The sequence below is a fragment of the Misgurnus anguillicaudatus genome, chromosome 25 (assembly GCF_027580225.2).
Source record: "Misgurnus anguillicaudatus chromosome 25, ASM2758022v2, whole genome shotgun sequence".
Classification (NCBI taxonomy): domain Eukaryota; kingdom Metazoa; phylum Chordata; class Actinopteri; order Cypriniformes; family Cobitidae; genus Misgurnus; species Misgurnus anguillicaudatus.
The window spans coordinates 22,014,587-22,035,316 of NC_073361.2; the positions used below are offsets into that span (position 1 = coordinate 22,014,587).

The window sequence follows — 20,730 nt, forward strand, 5'->3', positions numbered from 1 at the left end:
TGCATTCAAACAGGCCATACTCCAAAACTTATTACGGCTTGCCATGAATACTGACACCTGCGTGAAATACTTTTGATAAGATGAGGAAAATAGTCTGATGTGATGTGTGGTCAAAGCACACCTTTCACTATTCTTATTCAGCTTATTTTGGTTATGTATACTGCATGTTCCCTGTATAGTTCACAGTGAACTGTTTCAAGACTTCTGATAAAAGTTGTAAACTGGGCCATATAAAATTACGACCCAACCGAAATTTTTCTCTCATGTTGAATGAAACAGTTGCCCTTAGCATACAGGATCCATTGACATTTGCCAGGATATGTCTGACCTTCTGATTCTAATGTTTGTGACATTTTAATATTCGGTGTATGAAATAACAGTCCGTTGTTAAAAAAAAAGTATTATTTCAAAAGCATTGTGTATTAAACATAAAACTTTCTTGGAAGTTGCACATGCCAGTTCACTAAAAATCTACAAAACATTGCACCAAAACATGTCTTTCATATATGTTAATATGTACTTTTTGGCACGATTTACAGAATGTCAATCTCTTACGAAAATAAACCTTGGTTTTATTACAGTAAAATGCATTACAGGTGCAGTGTGTAGATCTTAGTGCCATCTAGCAGTGAGATTGTGAATTGCAACCAATGGCAAAGTTCATAGCTCACCTCTCCGTTTCAAAACGCATAGCAAAGCTACTGTAGCCGCCACAGGACAAACACGTCATCGTCTGAGACAACGTAGTGACAAAACGCTTTCTTAAAGAGCAGTTTGTCCATTTAGGGCTACTGTAGAAACATGACAGCGACATCTATGTAAGGGGACACAGTGTATGTAGCTAAAAAGGCTTAAACTAAGGTAATAAAAACAATACAATTCATTTAGTAGGGTCTTATACACCACTCAAATATAGTTATGTATATTATATTGCATTTCTGTCAAGAGAACCTTTAAAAATTCCCACATTGCACCTTTAAGCATTTTTTGTTGTTTTGGTTAACATTTGGCTTACTACAAATGATTACTGTAGCAAAACGATGATTAACTTTTATGCTTTATTTGTGCTCAAACCATGGCTAATTTTCAAATTAATTATTGAACTGTAGTCTCAGCTTCATTATTTAACTGTCTGATGCCTATTACACACAAAACTGTCTTAACGTTCGTCCTCGGTCAAATGTATTACTATAACCCTTAATTAAGCAATGTAAATTAATGCATACATTTTACAAAACAATTTAGACGGATAAAGTGTTTATTTATTGTACTCACTTTCAAGCAAAACTTAACATTCATTACATAGCCTACTATAATTTTGTTAATAAATTAAATTTAAACTTTATTTGACAGAAATATTTTTGCAACTGAAAATAATTTGATGTTAATAAACAAATAATATCTACAATCACTAGTTTACCAGCGCTGGGTTAATAAAAGAGAAACCATACCTATGCCCATATAAAAAACGCGAATGTTTTTCAAAACAATAAATTAAGTCCCTGTAAAGTCACATATTAAATGTATTCTTAGTATGTCACACCACAGAAAAATGCAACATGATCTAACAAAGTTCCGTGGGGTAGTCACAGAATTCTTTGCTAATTTTTCCATGGCATTCCCACGAATCTCCGCATTTCTCCGTGGCCCACGGATTTTCCTTTTCATTCTCACGGATTGGTTACTCAACTACCCCTTCCCACCCTCAAACCATTGTCGCTTCGGTTTAAGGTTAGATTTGGTGTTTGCGTTAGTATGTCACTTTAACTATTGCTTTAAACAACTGTCACCTGGCGTTGGGGTTAGAGTTGAGTTTGGGTAAGGATGTCGTTTTATGTAAATCTAACCCTAAACCAAAGCAACAATGGTAAGAAAATAGGACAAAACAGTTGAGCAACCAATCCGTAAGAAAGCCACGGAAAAGAAAGTCAGTGGTAGGGCCACGGAAAAATGCGGACATCCGTGAGAATGCCACGGAAAAATGTCTGTCAAAAATTCTGTCACTATCCCACAGAACTTTGTGAGATCAGGTGAAAAATTTGTAAATAACCACCCAACCAAATTTAAACGATGGAAAAAACGCCAAGTAAATAAAATAAGTTATTAAAATCTTGGAAAAATACATAGGATTCTCTGCTCTTAAACACTGGGGGCGTGACCGCTGTCTGCACTGAAACCACGCCCACTCGCGGAAAAGCTGCCGTTTGTCTCAACTTTCAATTACTGCTAAACCTTAATGAATGCTCTCGATCGTGTTATGGGCGGAGTCGTGTCAAAGTGCGTCATCGAGCCACCGTTTTAGGCCCCCCTAAAAAATCCTGAACTCAGAAATGGTGAAAAACTGTTCAATGATCTAACTCTGCAATTTAGTACTACATAGTTTACAGTCTTTGTCGCGTGTTTTAGCAATATATTTAAAAAAAAATTTAATGTGTTTAGAAACTATTTTTAATGGCTTTACAGGGACTTATTTTCCCAATTTTCATTTGGTGGTCTTTATTTTTTTTATTTGTTTCAGTGGACCGGTAGCAGAAGATCCCTTTCACATAAATATGTGGCACAGGAGGCAAGGAAGGGTCTAAGTTTGCTCACATAATTTACACATATACAAACACACAGGGCTCTAATGCACCTGCACGAAAGAGAACGACGTCGGTGGAGCCTTATAGTGGAGGCTCAGGAGATGGTCTGTTTGACATGGGCTGTGGTGGAAGCAGAAGAGCCGGGCTGCCGGGAGTCTTGTAGACCTCTTGAATCTGTACTGAAGTAGGGGAAGGAATGGGGGTCTCTGGAGATGCTAAAGAAACTGGGTTTAATATACAGAACATAAAGTAAGTCTCATTATTGATGGCATTTTATTTTTTATGAATAGATAAAGGATTTGTTTCTCACCTATCTGCTGTGAATGTCCAGGTATTGAGCTAATGACTATGGTCTGCCCTGTTATTGGTACCTGCGGGTGACCGTTGTGATGTAAGTGAGGCTGTTCAGTGGTTAGACCTGTAGAACAATAGATAAACAAGTGAATTAATACTGCTAACTACAAAAGTATTTTTTCTAAGTTTAAAAATGCCCCCACATCACCACGGCACACATTTACATTTATGCATGACCCAAAGCGACTGCATTTTATCAGTATGTGCGTTCCTTGGGAATCGAACCCATAATCTTGATGTTGCTTGCACCATTCACTAATAATTGAGCTTCAGTACAATGTAAATGGCGTTTGCCCACTCAAATCTCACCATCAATCATCTTGTTTCCTTCCTAGGCATTGCTTTACTAATGTTTTCTAGTTTAAAAAATGACCGCGACCCATTTTTACGAAAACTCCTTCATGCTTACCTCCGAGAAGCATCTCCTGCAGCAGATTATCTATCTTGGCCATGCCAAACAGCTTGATAAACTGTAGCTGCTCAATCATCTGCCATGTAATGCTCTGCAGGGTAGGAAGAAGAAGCAAAAGCTCTCCGAATCGCCCGCGCGAGTCATACTGCCGGTCATTAATGTAGTCTTCCAAACTCATTTGAACCTGATACCGCATCGCCTTGATCTTAGAAGGGTCTCTTAGGCTTTTGGCATCTAGAGGTTAAGAATACAAAGACAGAACATGTACATCTGGGTTTTTAGCATACATAGTAGATGTGAAAGATTTGGGTATATCCAGTATTAGCATATACCAGGGTCAAAGAACACAATAGCCTTCAAAGCTGCATATTCATTGTCGTCTATTTGGATGTCTTGAAAGGGTAACACCAGTTCATCCAAAACACGGTTAGCCACCCGACCTATCTCTGGCTCGGGGGAGTTTCGATGGATGATGCATCCGTTACCTAAACAGGGAATGAGGAATAAAACGTATATATGTTTAATCTATATGTAGTAATGTTTCAAATTAAATAGATGATATTTTGTATTAGGTGTTACCTAGAAGCAAGATGTCTTTGTATGACATTGACCTCTTGGCAACCCCGAGCAAAAGGTGCTCTCCAGCGTGTGCTCGCAATAAACCAACCTGGAAAAATATAGTTGAAGTTGAAGAGATATTTCATCTAATATTTCATATAAAAGAAAAGAAAATAATTTCTTTGTACAGTTATAGTCCATGCAAAAGGATTTAGACTAAGGCCTAGTCCACACGTAAACAGGTATTTTTATAAACTGAGGTTTTCACTATTCGTTAAAAAATATCTTTGCGAACACATGAACATGCAAAAATTATATGAAGTTCAACCAGAGTTTCTGAAAATCTTTCAAACATAGTTTGGTATCAGTGACCTCATACTACGTTTTGCGTATGGTTAAACCGCATAGAAAAAGGTACAGTTTTGAAAATACCCGTGTTCGTGTGGAGAGGGCATTTTAAAGTCTTTTAAAGTCCCTGTGGTGTAAATCAAGTTTTTTTTAATGTTGCTTATATGTCTATGTCGTGTTTTAATATGCTTTAAGACAAACCATGTTCAAATTTATCATTCAGCACAATTGCTGAGTATTTTCTCCACAAACGTTTTAAAAGATTGAATGAAAAAAGTGGTTTGAAATCGCCTCCTACTTTACATAGAGACAGAGCGCAGTTATGCAAATTTGAAAAACACGCCCACCGGGGGGGAATTCAATCCAACCGTCTCCATTGACTTTGTATTGCGAGAGGCCGCCTCCTTGTCATTTCTGGCTTATAACAAAAAAACAGAATAATGACTAAAAGCTGCTGTGTGACAATATGTACAGCTAACAAGCCAAAGAACCCAGAAATACATTTTTATAAACTGTCGAGCCGTAAAACCCAGTCTTTGAGGAGAAAAAAGTGGATCGCCGACTACGTTTCCCCCTAGTGGACGCAGTTCTACTATGAGTACTATGAAAAGTTGCCTGTTTCCACTTTTCTGTCTGTAAACGCTCGTTTTTTGAGCTCGACAGCTTATAAAAACTTATTTCTGGGTTCTTTGGCTTGTTAGCTGTACATATTGTCACACAGCAGCTTTAAGGCATTATTCTGTTTATAAGCCAGAAATGACAAGGAGGCGGCCTCTCTCAATACAAAGTCAATGGAGTAGGTTGGATTGTTTCCCCCCCGGTGGGCGTGGTTTTCAGGTTATGACGCGCTGCGCTCTGTCTCTATAACAAATGTGTGACCAATCATGTCAAAACAGTTAAACAACTGTTATGTGTATGAAACTGCCGAATGTAGCATCTATGTACATATGAAGAGTTTGGTTCCAAAAAGCGATAAACGGCATTTAAAAAAAAATGTATGTTATATTATAAAAGATGCTATGTGAATGTTTGTAACAGAATATTGTGGTTTTCATCTTCTCACTTCCTTGGTATAGAAAACACGTTTTTACCGAAATGAGTCAAAATGGATTTATTGCATTTTGGAACCACCCTCTTCATATTTATCTATAGTTTGAGCTAGTAAGTTAGTGGAGGGGAATAATTTGCATATTCATGAAGCCACATATTAATGAAATGAATGAAAGAGTTAATGTAGGCTACTAAAGTATAATATTTTCACAGAATGTTCTTTACATTTTGTAGGATGATTTTATGTAAATCACAAACAAATTTGTGAATCTGAATTTTATTTCTAGGTAAACAATTTTTTATCACGTGCAAAACAGAGCTATAAAGAGTCTAGTGAATACAGGGTTAAACTACTGTAAGTCAGGCATGTGAATAGCAAATATTGAGCTTCAGTAAACGTCCCTGCAATTTAACCTAAGGGCCTCCCCAATTAGCACAGCCAGTGTTGCTTTCCAGCGGCCATTACCTGGTCATCAAGTGGCAATTCACCGAAAGCCGGGATGTATTTAGCCCATTCTACCAGAACGAGCAGCTGCTGCTTCATCGACTCACAGACATCAGCGACAGTCGCCGATTTTTTCTCTGAGACATCTGCAGGGCCCACCGGACTGGCGACGTTGATCTGTTAGGAAACATGAGAAGTGACGTTATGGCGTCTAAAATGTTTTTGCACAGGCTGTTGGGTCTCTCCGAGTAAATTCACATAGGTACTCAGGCAGATAATTAGAAATGTTGATGGCAGTGACTGATGCTCAGAGGTGCCTGACGTTCATGCAAATGACTCTTGTTATCTGTCTATTGTCATTATTAACTTCTGAGCAGAACATATTTGGAGCAGTGCAAACTTCATCAATGAAACCTGTGTCTCTTTCTTTCTTCCTTATTTCTTTAATCAACTCCTCTGCTGGTTAATGTTTGTCTTTGGTGCCTGTTTATCTACAACAGAATGCATTAAAACTTTACTCCTTTAATTGACAATCACACCGATGATTTATTTCTCGAAAGCTATACGTTGTTGTAATTAATTTCCTTTCCGGCACATATTCTTTCTTTTTCATTTTGTATATGTGTATGTCTGCACGTGTCGTGTTAACCTTGATAGGACGGTGTACCTGCTGTGAGAGAGATTCAGCATGAGCGAGGGCCGTGATTGGCGGCAGGTCATGTGACTCCTGCATGTTCCTCCTGGAGCTGATACGGTCGCGCTCATTCTGAACGGCTGAAAAATACAACACAGTCTTGCTGATTAGTGAGCTACTAACACTTAGGGGTCATTACTGATTGACTAAGACGATGGGTGTGTTTCTCAAACATATTTCCAGCTCACACAATTCCAAGAAATGGGATTTTATTGGCAGAACTTTACAATAAGGTTGTATTTGTTAACATTAGTAAATGCATTAGCTAACATAAACTAACAATGAGCAATACCGTTTATCAGTAGGCTATTTATTAATCCTTAGGTATGTTAGTTAATGCCAATACAGTTGTTTGTGATAGTTCATAGTGCATTAACTCATGTTAACAGTTACAAATTTTATAAATGTATTAGTAAATTAAAACATAAATCTAGATTAATACATGCTGTTAAAAGTATAGTTTGTGTTGCCTAATGCATCAACGTTAACAAATACAATTATTGTAAAGTGTTACCAATGCAGTTTTTAGTTGGATAAGTTTTAAATGATACAGCACTGCAAAAAAAAAGATTTCTTACCTAGTATTTTTGTCTTGTTTTTAATAAAAACATCCAAAAATTCCCAAATTAAGACGTACCCTCTCTATGAGCAAAATGACCCAGGAAAATAAGTCTAGTTTTTAGACAAATATATACTTTAAGTAAATTATTAAATTAATCTGCCAATGGAATAAGAAAAAATTCTTGAAATAAGTTTACTTTTTTCATAAGCACTTCAAGAATTTTTTTCTTATTCCATTTGCGGATTTTTTGTTTGCTTTAAGCACAAATTCACTTAAATTCGATATTTTTTTTCTCTAAAAACTAGACTTATTTTCCTAGGTCATTTTCCTCATCAAGAAAATACATCTTAATTTAAGAATTTTTAGATATTTTTACAAGACAAAAATACTAAGTACACTGCAAAAAATGATTTTCAAGAAAATAAATCTTAGTATTTTTGTCTTGTTTTCAGTAAAAATATTTAAAAATTCTTAAATTAAGTTGTATTTTTTTGATGAGCAAAAGGACCCAAGAAAAGTCTTGTTTTTAGACCAAAAATATCAAATTTAAGTTATTTTGTGCATAAAACAAGCAAAAAATCTGCCAATGGGGTAAGCAAAAAAATCTTAAACATTTTTCTTAAACACTTAATAAAATTAAAAAAATTTGCTTACCCCATTGGCAGATTTGTTTTGCTTGTTTTATGCACAAAATCACTTAAATTTTATATTTTTGGTCTAAAAACAAGACTTATTTTCTTGGGTTGTTTTGCTCATCAAGAAAAAGCATCTTAATTTAAAAAATTTTAGATATTTTTACTGAAAACAAGACAAAAATACTAAGACATTTTTTTCTTTAAAAATTTTTTTTTTGCAGTGTGATACAGCACTGCAAAAAAGACTTCCTTACTTAGTATTTTTGTCTTGTAAAAATATCAAAAAATTCTTAAATTAAGATGTATTTTCTTGATGACCAAAATGACCTAGGAAAATAAGTCTAGTTTTTAGACAAAAAAATATACTTTAAGTAAATTAGTGCTTAAAACAAGCAAAAGGAATAAAAAAAATTCTTGATGAGTTTACTTTTTTCATAAACACTTCCATTGGCAAATTTTTTGCTTGTTTTAAGCACAAATTCGCTTGAATTAAATTTGTTTGGCTAAAAACTAGACTTATTTTCCTAGGTCATTTTGCTCATCAAGAAAATACATCTTGATTTAAGAATTTTTTGACATTTTTTCAAGACAGAAATACTAAGTAAGTAAGTCATTTTTTGCAGTGAGGTATCTTACATCTTACATATCTTGCATACAAAAAAGTTTGTGTTTTCTTTTAAAAGATACTATTACTGTGCCTAAAGAATTCAACAGGACAGGAAACAATGGTGCGCAAAAGGGCGATCACAGAAAAATAATATGTGACTCAATTGAATCACCTTTCCTCACACTTTTAAACTTGCCAAAACAATGGGTAAAACTTTAACTGAGCGGAGTCTTGAACAACCTGTACGCACGGAAAGGGAGATCGAGAGCACATGATCGGCTGTCATAAAAGTGTAAGCCAAGGTTATACATCCAATAAACCAAACATCCTTGTGTTATCAGCACAGCTTTTATGGCATCATCCATTTTTCTCTCTAGAGTTCCCTCTTCCTTGTTAGTCCATTACCTGTCTGCTCACGACTGTGAGAAATACAAGGATTTTAAAAAATATAGTATATTTACCTTCTTTCTTCATTCCAGCTCGAAAACATTTGTGAAGCCTGCAAAACCGGCACTGGTTCCTCTTATCTTTATCAACAACACACTGACGATTGAACCTGGCCGAGAGGTCAAAAATCATGATCTCAGAGGAGCAAAACTCTGTAAACATCAGGTTTACACACACAGCTCTATTTGCACGTGAGCCACTCTGTGGAAATCCATTTAAAAGCCATTTTTGTGATTTACAAGAAATCTTTAAACATAATGTAAAGAACATACTGTATAACCTTATCTTTAATATTGACTGAGTAAGATCATTTATATACAGTATATGTCTTGGTGAGTTTGGAGACAATTATTTGTCAATGCATTTGCATAAAAATGGTTTGCAATACACAACATAAGTCGTGCGGGTGTATAAGGTACCTGCATGAGTACACGTGACTCTTCCTGATGCTCCTGCGGAAGAAGCCTTTGCAGCCGTCACAGCTGGAAGCACCGTAATGTTTACCTGTAGCTTTGTCGCCACAGATTGCGCAGTTGGAGCTCACGCCAGTTTCTCCTTGACTGGGCTCTGTCGGCATGCTTTCTGTGGACAACAGAGGTGATATTTAGGGATGGGGCTCATCACACACAATGTTATTGCCATCTGAACACTTTGGTGGATTCTGAATTGCTGCAACACTTTAATCAGGACTGGATGGATGGGTGCCTTGAATCTCAGAGCCAGAATGGTTTCTAACTTTCATTTAAAATCCAAGTTTTATATAAGACATCATGGGAAGATGCAATACTGTTTATTGTTTATACAGAACATGAACTTGTATGTACCTGTATTGTCCTAAAACATTAAGGGTTGGTTTCCAAGACAGGGTTTAGATTAATCTAGTTATAGGCCTTAGTTTTATTAGGACATTTAGGTAGTTTTTACAAACAATTCTTAAAAAAACAATACTGGTGTGCATCTTGAGATAAAACAATGGCACTGATATATGTCAGTGCAAGAGGTTTTTAAATTAAGGAAGCTCAAACATGCATTTTAGTCTGGGACTAGGATAAACCCTGTCTGGGCAACCACCCATTAATGTATTATTATTTCATTGATTTGCAATATTAAAGGTTATTTACACAACACTGAAGTGTCCCTTTGTAGCTCAGTGGTACAGCATTGCATTAGCAGTGCAAAAGGTAATGGGACAGCATACGACTCCGGACCAGATCTGCACCGGATACTTCCCGGAGCTGTCGACTTGGCGCGTATTCGGTGCGGATCTGGTCCAGAGTCGTTTGCTGTCCCACACACATGCTGATAGAAAAATGCATTACAGGTTGCTTTGGATAAAAATGCCTGCCAAATGCATAATGTAAATGTCACGTGCATGAAGTTGAGAGTTAATTTTTGGGTCATGGGTCAGTTATAGCAGTGGTTCTCAAACCAGGGGGGCCGCGAGATGGTCCCAGGGGGGCCCCAGTTTTATGACATTTTATAAAATACATAAATTTATCATGAATTCTGTGAAATTAAACCTTTTGTATAATTTAATGTTTTGTTTCATTAAAATGTGAAGTTTTAGAACTGTTTTTTGTCATAAATTTTCTTTGGGGGGGCCGCGAAGAAATGCACCGCACACAAAGGGGGCCACATGCTGAAAAAGTTTGAGAACCACTGAGTTATAGACTGGACGGACGGACGGACGCACATTGCCGCGGTAACGTATTTAGCTCGAACTTATTGTCTGGTCTGTGCTTGTTTATCAGTCTGGCTAGTGACTAAACTTCCAAAAGACGAGGAGAGACACTGAGCATGGATCATTGCTATCCAGAAAGATTTGGCACGCAGGTAAGAATTCAAAAACCGGCACTGCAAAAAATTATTTTCAAGAAAAAAATCGTAGTATTTTGTCTTGTTTTCGGTAAAAATATTTAAAAATTCTTAAATTAAGATGCTTTTTCCTGATGAGCAAAACGACCCAAGAAAACAAGCCCAGCTCCCAGACCAAAATACCAAATTTAAGTGATTCCGTGCATAAAAACAGCAAAAAAATCTACCAATTGGGTAAGCAAATTTTTATTGAATTTTTCTTGAATTTAGTGTTTAAGAAAATTGTTCAAGATTTTTTTGGCTTACCCCACTGGCAGAATTTTTTGCTTGTTTTATGCACAAAATCACTTAAAGGAACAGTATGTAAGAAATTTATATCAATTAATCATAAAATAGCTCTGATATGTCACTAGACATTAAGAAATCATTTTCATTTCAAATACTTATATAACTCACAACAGTGGTCTGGCCAGGATATTGTCATTTAAAAAGTGGACTTGCAGCCCTCAACTTATGTTTATGTTGTCATGTTGTGTATTGGCCACCAGTTGTTTGATTGCAGTACCAGTTTTAGCCACAAGTTTTGTGATTGCAGTACCAGTTTTGGCCACAATCCTACATACTGTTGCTTTAAATTTGATATTTTTGGTATAAAAACTAGACTTATTTTCTTGGGTCGTTTTGCTCATCAAGAAAAAACATCTTAATTTAAGAATTTTTAGATATTTTTTACTGACAACAAGTCAAAAATACCAAGATTCTTTCTTCCTGAAAATCATCCTCTGCAGTGTGTAGCTTACATTGTATACATTCATTTTATACATTACCGCTTGCTTAGTGTAGTAGTTGATATCCTTTTGTTAAATAATCTTCAGAAGCACTCTATTGTTATTAATTCTATGCAGAAGTCTACCGGAAGTTCCACAAAAGCCGTTTGTTTACGTTGTTGGCACTCAAACCATCAATGAAGAATCCATTTTACATCCAGAATGATTAATTCCACCAAACATCGGAAGACCCTTTCTGTTTTAAGTTAAGACAGAAATGGTTCTTTGGGAACCAAAAATTATTCTTCTATTTCATCGCTGTAAGAACCTGCACAAAAGTAGTACTCTTGTTGCAGTATGTGAATTAAAGTTAGGCTAATAAACAAAGAAGCTAGTGAACCACCGGCACAACCTGTCCATCAAAACTTGGCCTTTCACACAGACTCCTAATCAGAAGAGCTAATGAGGTGAATGAATACGAGTTCTGCATAGGTGAACAAAGGGATGCTCATTCGAAAAGAGCTCGACTAATGCTTCAGAGAACGGCACCCTTCTGTTCATATAGACGAGGATGAAAAATCAATCATTCCTTTGTGCATCCAAAATCATAACATTTCAACAAAAGAAATGCAGCGGGGGACTTTAGGCTTTTATGCGTCGAGACTGATTGGAACCTCCCGCTGTCGTAGGACGGACTTAATTTGGATTAGCCTCTGTTTTATCCCGTAGACACGTACTCAATGGAGATCGACATCTCGTGGATAAATGTTAATGTAGGTTGAAAGCAATCTCATCTGATTCAGCATATTCCCAAAGTGATTCTTTCATGTTTCGGAATAAAACATAATATGAGCGCAGAGGGCACGCGTGGTCACCCAGAGGCAATTGCATTCTGTCAGTTTCCTGAGCTAATTGTCTGCAGAGCATGTTTTTATGTATTTAGTTTCAAATATTTAGTGCTGCATTGCCTAAAATGAAATGGAAACAATGAAACGCGGGTTGGCAAACAGTTTTACCAAATTCAAAGCTTTATGGGCCTCGATGAAAGAAAAGAACAAGCTGTATAAAATTAAGTTGAATGCCAAAACTAATCAATTTCTTTGTTTTTTCCAACAGTATAAAAAAGTATCATTTAAATGCATTATGTGTTTGTCTAGCTGTCCACCCATGTCTTAAGACTGTGCCTTTCACTTTAAATAGTTTTCTATTAAAGTTACTTTATGACCTTTCTCTATCTCTGCGTTTACATGTACTGTAAAGGATTGTAAAGATAACTAAATCTCTGCAGTCACTGCATTTTAATTTAGCTTTAGGTTAATGAAGAACAGATCTGGATAAATCACGTCATTGGATTGCAGTGACAGTGGTTCTGCAGAAGTTACCCAAAGTCCCCAAGGTTTAAATCCTGCAAAATGGTCAAAATATGTACCCCGGTTGCATTATTCGGCACGTAAAGAGTTCATATTAGTATCTAAGAGGTATATAGTTGTACCAAGAACAGATTATAAGTACCTCAAATACATATTAGTACCATATCTGTACTTATGGGTACATATTTTGACTATTTTCTTAACAGTGTAAACTGAAGAGTATTTGGATTCCTAGGCCATTGTACCCCAAAACCAAACATTTCTGTCCCTTTAAAAGTGTACTTTAATGGGCCAGTGACTGCTAAATACAGTATAACATTATTAGACAATCTTTCATATACATATATACACATATATACATACACACATACATATACACTTTCATTCTGGCGTAATAATCAAGGACTTTGCTGCTGTAACATGACTGCAGGAGGCGCAATGATATTACTTAGTGCCTGAAAATAGGCCCTTAACTATTGAAAGAACAACAAGGGGACTATTTTCGGGCAGTGCGTAATGTCACTACGTTTGCTGCAGTCATGTTACAGCAGCAAAGTCCTTGATTATTACGCCAAAATGAGAGTATAGTTCCTAGCCATATCTGGCTAAAAAAGCGCAACTTTTAATTTTCTGTCGGCCTTAGTACACAATACAACTACAGAAGAGTCAAGTTTTAAATAGGAAACATATCGAAACTTTTTGGTTATTTTTAGCGCGATGCTAATGGTCTAATCAGATTCAATGTATTATGCTAAGCTATGCTAAAAGTGGTACCGCCAGACCCGGAGATCAGCTGAATGGATTCCAAAACTGTAAAAATCAAATGTTTTACTCTAGAAGAGCTGGAAAATGAGCATATTTTCAAAAAAAGTGGAGTGTTCCTTTAACACACCTATTAACCCATGGAAAATCTCTAATCCCAAGACTCCATTCTCAGGATTTCTGTCAAGCCCTATGTTGAATTTTAAACTGAATGGAGAATCTTTCAGAAGAGTTAGCTAACAATTATCTCTTTAGTTTAGAGGTAAATGATTCTGCTTGGTGAAAATCATCCCTCACCACCCCCCCAAAAAAACTAAGAGACAGATATTAAACCAGCCATGAAATGGTACCCCTCTCTTTAACATACACAAGTCATATTTACTTTTTCATTGAACGTTACATTAAATTAAATGAATACATTAAAAGATCAAATCATGACACAACAGCAAACAAAGATTTAAATCAGAATCCCTGATTTACTTAACACAAAAATCTCCATTGCCCCCCACAGGACTCACCACCAGAATAAAGCACCTCTGCATTCTCAAAGCCCAGGGTGCTAAAGGTAGGGTCCAAACCTTCACAGTAATTGGCTACATCCATGTCCAACAAGGATTTAGGAAGAGGAGCTTCTGTGAACTTCATTCCTGCCTTGCTATCTCTACTTAGAGTGGTCCTGGGACAGTGTCTCGAGGTATACCTTGCGGTTGACCATCTCATAGAAATGCTGATTTGTCATCTTCTAAGACAAGGGAGGAGCTTTGAACAAGACTCCTCACCTCCTTGCACAAAACTTATCTTTTACTTTATCCTATACTTATCAGAGATAACAGTATTTTCCATTTGTTCCCGATAGGAACAGCAGATTTATTGGTGTATCAAGAGCGACTGGCCAACCAGCAGGCCCTGTTTTCTAAGCCAAAATGGCAATCTTCTACAGCAATACTACTATCATAATAATATTAAATAGTAGAAAATCTGAATATTGGTAAGAGTTGGTTTGAACCCATAAAGCTGCTATTTGGAGACAATGACTTTGGCTAACAAAAAAGAATGGTGAGGTTATTTTAAGGGTGATTTAGGCTACTTTATAGGACTTATTAAATATGTTTTAAGTTATATAAGTTTATAGCCACTGTAAAATGTTTATCCTTAAGAATTTACTATACTTTTACGGCTGCAATAACAGGCCTGAATTAATGCGCAAAACCCAAAGGGGAAAACATGTCAATATTTATCTATGGTCTAAGTTAAAATTAAAATATTTAACTCAAGTATAGCTACATTTAAAAAACTTTGTGTTCCATCTTAATTTCTTTAAAGGAATAATTCACCAAACCTGACAGCTAACAGACCCAGCTGACAGCCCCAGTCACCATTCACTTTCATACACTCTCATAAAAGGTACTTCACAGCAATGCCATAGAAGAACCATTTTGGTTCCTCAAAGAACCATTTCTTTCAAACACTGTAAAAATGTTTTGCTTAAATTTTTAGTTCAATCAACTTGAATTTACAAGTCATTTTAACTTTCTTGACTAGTGAGGAGTTGCTATAAATTAGAAGAATAAAGTTAAAATAACTTGGGCTAATTCAATATTATTTGTATAATTTATAGCAACATAAAAATGAATTTATAATCTAAAGAACCTTTTTTAGTTCTTCGGATGTTAAAGGTTTTTATGGAAAAATAGTTCTTCTGTGGAATTGCAAAGCACCTTTATTTTTAGGAATGTAGTATCTTTTTATAGTGACAGTGAATGGTGACTGAGTGTCAGTGGCTAATATTCTGTATTTTCTCTTATGAAAGAAAGAAAGTAATAGATATAAAACAGTGTGAGAGTTATAAATGACTTTTGTATGTTTTATTTTTTATATATATTTGAAGAGTTTCGTTGCAAAGCGAGATAAATCCATTTTTTTAAATTTTTGTCAAAACATGTTTATTATTATGTTATCATAACTACTTTGTTTTATGGTGCTACTTAGCTGTATTTTTTAAGTTATGAAGGTTTAAATCAAAACAAACCAACTGCAGTTGAATTGATATTAATTGGAATGCACAACCAAAAAACGAGATTTCTGAACAATTAAAAAACCGGTGGTTATCTCGTTTTGCAACAAAACTCTTCATTTATACTTTTATATTATAGTTATAAATTAATTTTTATGTTTGGGCTGAAATATAGGGTTTAGACTAGTGGTCTCCAACATGGTGCACGCATGTACTAGGTTGCCCGCCAAAGCACATTTTATTAATACACTCTAAAAACAAACTAAGCACTTAAAGTGGTTCTTGGCTCGTAATCATAGAGGAACCACTTTAAATGCCATATAGCACCGATGAAGTACCTGTGTAGGACCTGTGTAGAACCATATGTGGTGCTATAGTGGTGCTATATGGCCTCCGTATGGTTCTTCATACACTGAAAAAAATGATTCATTCAATTTACTCAAATTTTTTAAGGTAAGTGGTTGCAATCAATTTATTTAAGCTGCATTTAAAAAAAAACAATTAATAAAAAAACTTTTGTTTAAATGTAGCTTAAATAAATTGATTGCAACCACTTACCTTAAAAATTTTGAGTAAATTGAATGAATCATCTTTTTCAGTGTAGGTGCTTCATAGGTGCTATAGCACTAAAAATGGTTCCTCTATGATTACGAGCCAAGAACCACTTTTAGTGCTATTTAGCACCGTTTGTTTTTAGCTTAAATTTTAATATTTATTAATTACATTTTTTATATTTCTTTTATGTAAACATTATGAAAAATGATAAAACTATCAACATGTATAAAATCACCAAGTAAAACTAAAAAGTTTTGAATAGACTATATCAGAAAAAGTAGCCCTCCAGATTGTTTTATCTATTGTGGTAGCCCTTGCTTACAAAAAGGTTGGAGACCCCTGGTTTAGACCATTTAAAAGTAAGACAAATCGTCCTTTTACCTTAAACTCAAATGTTTTTTTTACAGTAACCAATGTTTTTGTGGCATTCTATGGCATTTTGGACAGCTTTATTTTTAAGAGTGTAGATTTTCAATTGTCAGCTGGCACCATATCTCAAATTAACTTCAGAAAGCCAAACAGTACAAATGTACAACACAAGTGCTGTGCAAACACATGTCAATAACAAAAACAGAAAAACAACATAATACAAATATAAGACAACATAGTGTTAAGTATAAGAAAAACAAAGGGCTTATCTCTGTTATATTCAGTAAGCTCTAGCAGATGGTTACATTTTAACTTCACTCCAGCAAACAATTTTTTAAATGAGGAAGTGTTCAAAACATTCACGTGATAACATTTTTGAAGGTGAGGCGATCTACATCTCATCTGTTTTGTGCAATTGTTTTACGGCAGAGAGATGTTTTCTTTACTTTACTTAATATTGAAATATGCTCTTTGCATCATTTAAATTTGAAAAGTAAAACTATTTCAAGGTCATACACAAATTAAATGCAAGTAAAATATACCTGTTTAGACTTTTAGTATTGTAATGCATTTATAATAAAAAGATAGCAACTGATCTGAATTGATTAAAAAATATTTTTTATATATATATAAAGCTCTTACATTTTAATGCATAAAAATGCACAAATGGGCATAAAAATATAGCTGTGAAAATATATATATTTTAATCAATTTTATAACAATTGTTATAATGAAATGAACATAGCAATTATATTTCTTACTTTGACCCACACAAAATGTTTAGATTTTCAAAATAATAATTTAATACATGCATTGAAATAATACCGTTTTAAATGTTTTCGTTAAGGATTCGTATAACAGTTATAACAGACGAGACTAATATAAGTCGTGTTCGTTCTTCAAACGGAGCAATTTAGTTTTAACCGTTCCACAATGCATTATTAACCAGCTATAACTAACTTTAAATGCTGTATTTAAAGGGATTTTTTGGTTCATAGGTATTTTCTTTAAATGACCCATGAATATGACCGCAACTCAAAACTATTTTGGTCTTACCTTCTCCCTGTCCAGCAACGATTTGCATTGATCCAGCACAGCCCAACAAACATGTGTCAAAACAATGCTAAAATAGTCGTTTATGTTATTACAGAGAGAGAGCACATATGAGTACATGAAGTGTTTAACATGTCATAAGCCTCACTTTGGGTAAAACATTTGGTGGTGTCGGGGGAGACTCTCATTAGATCGATTTACTAAACAAACTGAAAGTTGGGTGGAGATGTTAAACAGTAACTAACCCCAATAAACCTGAAGAATAAAGCGCGTTGCCTGCGCGTTCACGACACATGGAAATTTAATAGCAAGCGGGGACGATTAGCCTTCTTACAAAGAAGCAAAAAGATGACGGTTTATGAATATTTGTAGGTTTGAATAATAAATACAAAGGGTATGCTAATATAAAAATAGATTCGTAACACATTTTATTCAGGGATTAAATAAATAGCCTAACGTACTTTTAGTGGTTGAAAGCATGTTGTAAGTATTCCTATTTTGCCAGAAGAGGGCGCCAAATCACTTTAAATCATAATGAGCTGTACCGCATGAGTTAATCAATACCAGGAATTCTTTTAACAATTTTTACACTGCTGAGCTTAAGGTTAATCACTCGTTAGTTGTTTTACATTAACATTTATTCATTTAGCAGATGATTTTATCTAAAGTAACTTACAGTGCATATACATCCACCCTGCCTTAGTTGATGAAAAAGGTGCAATTCTAACACAAAGCTCTGCCAATTGTGCTACATCATGTGGGTCTTATGTGGGTTATTGTCAAAAGTAGCTTGACAAACTATTACTGAGCCCTATTAAGCAGTACATTTGCTATTTAGAACGGCTACAAAATACGACATAAGCCGGGATTCAGCCCTTGGGAAACTTTACCGTGGTACACTCTAAAAAAAACAAACGGTGCTATATAGCACCAAAACTGTTGCTTTGGATCGTAACCATAGAAGAACCATTTCTAGTGCCACACAGCACCGGCGAAGCACCAGTGAAGCACCTGTGTAGAAGCATATAGGGGCCATATAGCACCACTATAGCACCACATATGGCTCTACAAGCACTAAATGGTTCTACACAGGTGCTTCACCGGTGCTATATGGCAACAAAAATGGTTCTTCTATGATTACGAGCAAAGAACCACTTTTGGTGCTATATAGCACCGTTTGTTTTTAGAGTGTACTGTATAGTAAAAGTGTAATAAATATATATGTTGGAGGAATAATTCACTTTTGCCTAAACATGGGTTTACTACAAATAGCACAAATGGAATATGTATACTATAGGCCTTGGCTTTATTATGAAAACCATATGGTAAAAATTTTCATACGGGTAAAACAACATGTTTTGTATTTAAAAGAAATTACAGTTTGTGTAGATTACTTAATTGTGTAGATACCCTTGTATTTATCAAATACGTAATTTAAATGTAGCAGCAAAATGAAAATATGATTAAAGACTGTGGCGTTTATTTTCATAAATCAACATTTATCCAATTTATACATTAACATTTATATCACGCAACTGTTGAAGTGATGATCAAATATGCTTGGAAGCATGCTTAACTCTTCTGTCTGTTTTTTTTTAAAGTTGCCTAGTTTTAGTTTAATGCCTTCAAGAAAAATGATCTTCTTTAAATAAACATAAAATATATCAAATGAAAGAACAGACCCTTCGCTTTCAAGCAACAACAAAAACCCTGTTTCATCCTTCATTACCTTCATTTGTTCTCTTATCACCTCAAATTTTCAGCTAAAAACGGAGATAATTCCATTTTTGTGAAGAACTTTTGTAAGAGATCAGATTCAGAGCCATTATCAAAACTTACACAGTGTTTTTAGTGTTGAGTGAATGCGTCAGTTTTTAAGTTGTGTAAGATCGCCATCTAGTGGATAATAGCGGAAATACGGATTTAATGTTAAAGAACAATAAATAGAAGCGTTTTCTCTTTATTGCCGAGATGACTCAACAACATTTATTGACATTTATCTGGATATCGCAATTAAAGGAGCATTTCACCCGTGAACAAATTAATCTTTATTAAAAGTGTGTCATATTTGTAGTCGAAATGTAACCTAAATTTCGAATTTGGTGCCTATTTGACTGAGAAAAAGAGTGTTTGTAGTCTCACCCCCTCTACAAAGATATAGGACTTCCTTCTTTCAATGATGCAAAATGATGATTTTTACATCATTGAAAGAAGGAAGTACAACACTGAAATACATATTTCTCCTGTCTCAGGGGAAACAGAGGGAATGATGCATGACCATTCAAAAACATGACTGCGTTTTTAACTACACAAAGCTTAATGCATATGGGTGAAGTGTCCCTTTAATTGTGCAATTGTAAAAAAAAAAAAAGATTAAAAACAGTGGCGCAGTGATACTTCTGTAATGCGGTCTGTACTGTGGGGTTACCGGGGTATTTTATCACGGCTTAGAACACGTTTCAACCAATCACAATGAAGAACCAGAACGGGCCGTTTTATAATATGCCGTTTTAGGTTTAGGTTTCATTTCTGACAGTTACCATGGTAACATGGCAGCATCCCTGTAGCCAACTTAAAATGACTTTTCACACTTGAAATAGTTAACAAGGGGTTCTTCTAAACCCTGTGTTAAGGGAAACCTGGGTTTTGCATTCACAATCTGATGTTTCACACTGTGCACTCCTGAGTTAACATTCTAATTTGCATATTTGCGGTGTCAACAGTCATGATTGGATAAACAAAGTGTCAGACTGACTGAATTGAAATTGTGTGCTACCGCTTTAAATAACTGTCTCACATAGCAGAGCGAACGTCAAAGGTGAGTAAATTAACTGATACACTTTAAGAAAAGATGTGTTCATTTTAACACATTGTTTTGTGTTATCCTATTTAACACATTATGTGTAATTTTAACACATTATGTGTCATTTTGTGTGGATTTTGTGTTAAAATATAACACAAGTTGTGTTAAAATGTGTTGTTTCAATAATAACACAAAGATTACACGAATTTATTGTGTTGTCCCAGAATCAATATGTTTTTAACACATTCGTTCTAAGAGTGTTCCCAACCACGACATTGCCATATAGGGCAGAGATCAGCTCATTTGCATTTTAAATGGCACACCCAAAAACAGCACATTTTTGCTGACACCTACAAAGTGGCGATTTTAACATGTTATAATAAATTATCTATATGGTATTTTGAGCTAAAACTTCACATATGTAGTCTGGGGGACACCAAAGATTTATTTTACATTCTTAAAAAGTCTTGTGAAATGTCTTTACCACATTTGTTTTAAGAATGTAGATGACATCTGCATCTCTGTAGT

The 20,730-nt window shown here is 35.2% G+C and overlaps 1 protein-coding gene across 2 annotated transcripts; it reads right to left on the reverse strand.

Moving 5' to 3' along the window:
- Positions 1-1,240: 1,240 nt before the first annotated feature.
- On the reverse strand, positions 1,241-17,587 carry hnf4g (hepatocyte nuclear factor 4, gamma). 2 transcript variants are annotated; one of them, XM_055182638.2, is made up of 10 exons: positions 17,403-17,587; positions 9,114-9,276; positions 8,709-8,803; positions 6,417-6,523; positions 5,771-5,926; positions 3,928-4,015; positions 3,681-3,833; positions 3,346-3,582; positions 2,893-3,000; positions 1,241-2,806 (listed from the first exon to the last, which is right to left on the reverse strand). In XM_055182638.2, exons 1-10 carry the CDS (start codon positions 17,428-17,430, stop codon positions 2,664-2,666), a joined length of 1,278 nt encoding a protein of 425 aa, XP_055038613.2. In that variant the 5' UTR covers positions 17,431-17,587; the 3' UTR covers positions 1,241-2,663. The 2 variants fall into 2 exon arrangements, with proteins under 2 accessions (XP_055038613.2, XP_055038612.2); XM_055182637.2 differs by lacking the exon at positions 17,403-17,587 and adding an exon at positions 13,927-14,198.
- Between the last annotated feature and the right edge of the window lie 3,143 nt (positions 17,588-20,730).